This window comes from Echinops telfairi, unplaced genomic scaffold (assembly GCF_000313985.2).
Source record: "Echinops telfairi isolate 266 unplaced genomic scaffold, ASM31398v2 ScPeMD7_7417;HRSCAF=8455, whole genome shotgun sequence".
NCBI classification, from domain to species: domain Eukaryota; kingdom Metazoa; phylum Chordata; class Mammalia; order Afrosoricida; family Tenrecidae; genus Echinops; species Echinops telfairi.
The window spans coordinates 4,927,821-4,932,293 of NW_022111317.1; the positions used below are offsets into that span (position 1 = coordinate 4,927,821).

A 4,473-nucleotide genomic window follows, 5' to 3' on the forward strand; every position below is an offset into this window, starting at 1 on the left:
CTTTGAGGCTGACTGGCGCCTATCCTAGCGGGCAGGGGGCCCGGAGGAACTACAACTCCCAGCGGGCTTTGAGGCTGACTGGCGCCTATCCAAGTTGGCAGGGGGCCCTGAGGGCTGATAGGACTTGTAGTTCTTCATGACATGCATGTTCAGGCGCGAGGATCCGTCGTGCCCTTCTTTTGGGGGTAGGCGAGACTTGGGGGATGGGCTAGACCTCATTCACGCCCCTCAACTTGGGGTCCCCAGCCGCTGCCTGTGTCCGGCCTCCAACGCCCTGTGCCGCGAGCAGCCTTCGTCCATCGTGCACCGCTACATGAGCATCACCTCCGAGCGGAGCGTGCCCGCCGACGTGTTCCAGATCCAGGCGACGTCGGTCTACCCGGGCGCCTACAACGCCTTTCAGATCCGCGCCGGAAACGCACAGGGGGACTTCTACATTCGGGTAAGGCTTCTGCCAGGCCCACCCTGAAGTTGACGCGCAAACCCCACCCTTTAATTCCTGGAAGCCCTACGTGCTGGACGTGGTCTTGGTCTCCTGGTAAAGCCCCGCCCTTCTCCGGGTGAACCGCTCCCTAGCTCCAGTGCAGCGGTTCTCAACCTACCGCATTATTTCGGTTGCTATGTCATCACTGTCATTTTGCTACTGTTATGAATCGGGGGGCGACCCATGTGAAAAGGGCATTGGACCCCCACAGGTTAAGAACCACTGCTCTAGTGGCCGTGGCCAAGTGGGCTGGTTACGTGTTGGGCAGCAACAAGGTCAGTGGTTAAGAACCATCAGCTGCTCCGTGGGAGAAAGGCAAGAAGTTGCTCTTGTAAAGATCCACACGGGCGTTCTACCCAGTCCTAGGGGCTGGGGCTCAGAGTTGGAATCTACTCAATGTTAGCAGTTTGGTTAGGGAAAACAGAATGCCTGTGGTCACCCGCTGGGCTGTGAGCTCCTGGAGTGCCTGATCTGGCCGTCTCCCGTCTGTAGGTCTGCACTGTGTGGGTGGTGAGATTCCCATGGTACAAACTAGAGCATGTCAGAGGCTGTTTGAGTTTGCACTGGCACCCCCATCTGGCCTCAGCGTGCTCTCCTCAGCCAGCGGCCTGGGAGGCCTTCAGAGACTCAGGAAAGATGGCCCAGTGGAGTCAAACCTCCTGGATTGGGTCAGCGGGGCCAACTCTCTGCTGGTGGACCTGTGAGGCAGGATGGGCCCATGGTGAGGGCAGAGGTGTGCCAGGGCCTCCAACCCAAGAGCCGTCACCCTGTATCCAGCTGGTGAATGGGTCTGCCTGGTATCCACCAGGCTCGTTGTTTTTGAAATGGAATGCTGTGAGGGGGCGTCCGCAATAGCCCCAATCATTCCCAAGTTTCACACCTGTCCCATCGGTAACCCTGGCTAGATCAAAGAGCAGTTGGCAACTGTGTGTGTGTGTGGTGGGGGACCAGGCAGGACCCAGACAGGTGTCACACCTGGACCTTGGCTCTTGCTCCCTCCTGGCCAAGGGAGCCAGGAGTGATTCTGGGTTAGGGGCCCAGCACCCAATCTGATACAGCGTCGTGTCTTCCCCCTGCCCCTGCAGCAAATCAACAACGTCAGTGCCATGCTGGTCCTCGCCCGGCCTGTGACGGGCCCCCGGGAGTATGTGCTGGACCTGGAGATGGTCACCATGAACTCCCTCATGAGCTACCGGGCCAGCTCTGTGCTGAGACTCACCGTCTTCGTGGGGGCCTATACCTTCTGAGGGGGCCGGGGACCCTCAGGGAGTGGAGGGATGAGTCCGGGGTTCAGGGAGGATTGCCTTCTGCTAGGAAGGATGCCGATGTTATGAGGGGGCAGAGAAAGGTAGGCAATGAAAGGAGAAAGAGGGTGTCTTGGGGGCTGAAGCGGGTGGGCAACACTGTAGTGACCTCAGATTGGGGTGAGGCTCTGTGCTCAGGCTGAGTAGGCCCCATTTTGGGAACTGGGAACCCCACTCCAAGGCCAGACTCAGTCTCTGCACCCCAGCATCAGAATTGCTCTGCTAGGAGGAGGTGATGAGGCCTCCGTCCGTGACTGGGGCCTGATTGCTATACTGGGACACCCCTGCAGTGGGCAGTGCCAGGGGACCCTGGCTCCAGGCCCAGTTTGGCCTGGAACTACCAATTTGGATCAGCCCTGCGCGTTCCCTGGGCCTGTTTCCCACCCATAAAATGAGGTGACTGGACTGGAAGCGGTCTCCAGACTTTGCTCTTTCAACGGCAGAACTTCTTCACAGAGGGCAGAGGCCTGGTGACATAAACTGGTGCCGACTGGCAGTGTGCGCAGACTCACCTTGGAGCAACGCGGTGCTCCAAGGGCCTGGGGAACTTGGTCTGAGCCCGGGCCAGGTGGGGGCCAGGTTCCTGGGGTCAAGCACTGCAACTTGCTTACACACACAGCTGCAAGCACTTAGGACTTTTATTAGAGGCCAGAGGTTCTGGTTGAAGGGCCGGCTAGCAGCCAGGTAGAAGGCGGGGACGAGGCCAGGGCCTCGTCTCGGGGTATGGGCTCAGCCCAGGGGACCACAGGTACAGTAGAGCTGGGACAAGGTTCTACTCAGCACGGGGCCCAGATTCCTGCAGGGGAAAGGCCAGTGGGGTCACACTGAGTCTCGGGGCAGCCCCAGCCCCTGCCATACCCTCCAGGTGCGGGACTGGCCTCACCTCTGTAGCCGCCCACACTTGATGGTGCTCAGTAGGGACTCCTGCTCCTTAGGCGTTTGACAGGCGTCATAGGCGGCCAGGAGGCTGGGGGGTGGGGGGCAGTGTGATTCTGAGATTTGACCCACTGGGAACCTGGCTCCAGGCCAGCACCATGGGCACGGGGGCAGGAAGGGCTCTCCATGTGGGTTCAGGGACCGGGATCAATGCCTCATGTCCTGAGTCTGACACTCAAAGCTGCCCCAACCTATCAGAACCTTGTCTGCCTACAGGTGTGCAGGGATAAGACCGGCAAAGGGGCCGAAAGCTCCCTGCATAAGACGTTGCCCACCACTGGGCATTCTTAACTGAGCCAGCGGGACCAGCTTCCCCCAGGAACCTGCTCCCACTCGCTGGTGGCCTCCCCCAAGGTCTAGGCCATGGTCAGTCCTGGCTGCTACTGTCTCTCCCCTGCCCTGATCACCCCTGTGTTCGGCCAGGTCACCCATTCCTGTCCAGGCTCCCCCATAGTGCACTGTTGAACTGAATTACCAGCAGGGGTCCTAGATGGGGTTGGGGGGTGGCTCACCTGGCAGGGGTGCTGTATCGGTCCACCACGGCGGCTGCCTTTTCCCCGCTCACGCCTCGAACCTGCATCAGTTGCCGGGCAAATACCTCCCGGACAGACTGGGCCTGGGGGCAGTGAGGGTACAGGCTCAGGAGGAGTGGGCAGCCTGGGGGCGGCCAAGTTTGGGGGAAGCAGACCAAGGCACGTACCTTGTTCTTCATCGCCCCGGTGTTGAAGTCGCTGAAGGTGAGCAGTGAGCAGAGAGGGTTTGGGGAGGGCCCTGCCTCTGGTCCAGGGTGGCCTGGGGTTCCCCAGGGGCGGCTGCGGAGGGTGTGGCCCTGAGGAGAAAGGGCTGAGGCTAGGCCAAGGTTTGGGGGACACCCTCAGCTTTATCTTGGCCTCTGGGACCAGCCTGAGAACGGGGGTCTCACCCACTCCCCTCCTGAGGGGAATGAGGGGCCCAGGTGAGGGCTGGCCCTCTGCTCACCTGGTGCAGCGTCTGCAGGCCTTTAGTCAAGAGGGCCAGGTAGGCGGCCGACTCCTTGATGTCCGCCGTGCGCTTCACGAAGAATCCATCGATGACCTGGAGGGGGGCTCAGAAAGGGTGGGGGCTCTGGGCACAGCCCGCAGGCTTGAGTCACCTGGCCCTGCCCGGGGGGGGCTCACCTGTGTGTTGGTGACAGCCTGCAGCAGGGTGCTCTCCGGAAGGCTGAGGTTGCGGGCAGAGCCGTGCTCCTCCACCAGGTAGACCAGGTGCCCCAGGCCACACCGCTTCAGCCTGAACTGGGGAGGGGGCAGGGACGTGGTTCTGGTCCCCTGTTAGGCCTCTCCCTCCCTATCCCCAACGTCCCCGTTCACTGCAAGGCAGCCACTACCCTGCCCCTGCTCAGGTCGTGGCTTGGGCCTGAGCTGTGGGCTCTGCTGCCCGCTGTCTGCCCAAGACTGCAGGGCCTGCCGACCTAGAGGTCTTCCCTGGCATTTCGGCCCAGCACTGCACCCCTGTACACTCCAGGGACCAGGGAGGTCCCAGGGTTGCCCCAGAGCAGCCCTCCTGAAGCTATGACCCCACCTAGGAGCCGGCCCTGGTGGGGGGTGGTGCCAACCTTCTGCTCGCGGAAGCGGCCATCGATGATGCTGCTGCACAGGTCGTCCAGCCGTTTGCGCTCGACGATGTGGTCCAGCACCAGCTCGCCGGGCCTCGCTGCCAGGGGGCCAGGGCTCTGCTTGGCTGGGGCCCCGACCCACCCACCCACCCACC

At 61.7% G+C, this 4,473-nt stretch overlaps 2 protein-coding genes across 2 annotated transcripts in view; one reads left to right on the plus strand and one right to left on the minus strand.

Moving 5' to 3' along the window:
* The window catches only part of EFEMP2 (EGF containing fibulin extracellular matrix protein 2), a 6,714-nt gene extending 4,515 nt beyond the window's left edge, over positions 1 to 2,199 (plus strand). Inside the window, exons 7-8 of the mRNA XM_004713538.3 lie at positions 247 to 442; positions 1,570 to 2,199. Of these exons, the coding sequence (XP_004713595.3) occupies positions 247 to 442; positions 1,570 to 1,731 (358 nt within the window). The 3' untranslated portion in view covers positions 1,732 to 2,199. The remainder of the gene's footprint in view (positions 1 to 246; positions 443 to 1,569) is intronic.
* A 209-nt stretch (positions 2,200 to 2,408) lies between these two features.
* MUS81 (MUS81 structure-specific endonuclease subunit) overlaps positions 2,409 to 4,473 on the minus strand; it is a 10,545-nt gene continuing 8,480 nt past the window's right edge. Inside the window, exons 11-17 of the mRNA XM_004713688.2 lie at positions 4,319 to 4,463; positions 3,882 to 3,998; positions 3,703 to 3,798; positions 3,425 to 3,553; positions 3,237 to 3,340; positions 2,672 to 2,755; positions 2,409 to 2,584 (exon numbers count right to left, since the gene is read on the minus strand). Coding sequence (XP_004713745.2) covers positions 2,518 to 2,584; positions 2,672 to 2,755; positions 3,237 to 3,340; positions 3,425 to 3,553; positions 3,703 to 3,798; positions 3,882 to 3,998; positions 4,319 to 4,463 — 742 coding nt within the window. The 3' untranslated portion in view covers positions 2,409 to 2,517. The remainder of the gene's footprint in view (positions 2,585 to 2,671; positions 2,756 to 3,236; positions 3,341 to 3,424; positions 3,554 to 3,702; positions 3,799 to 3,881; positions 3,999 to 4,318; positions 4,464 to 4,473) is intronic.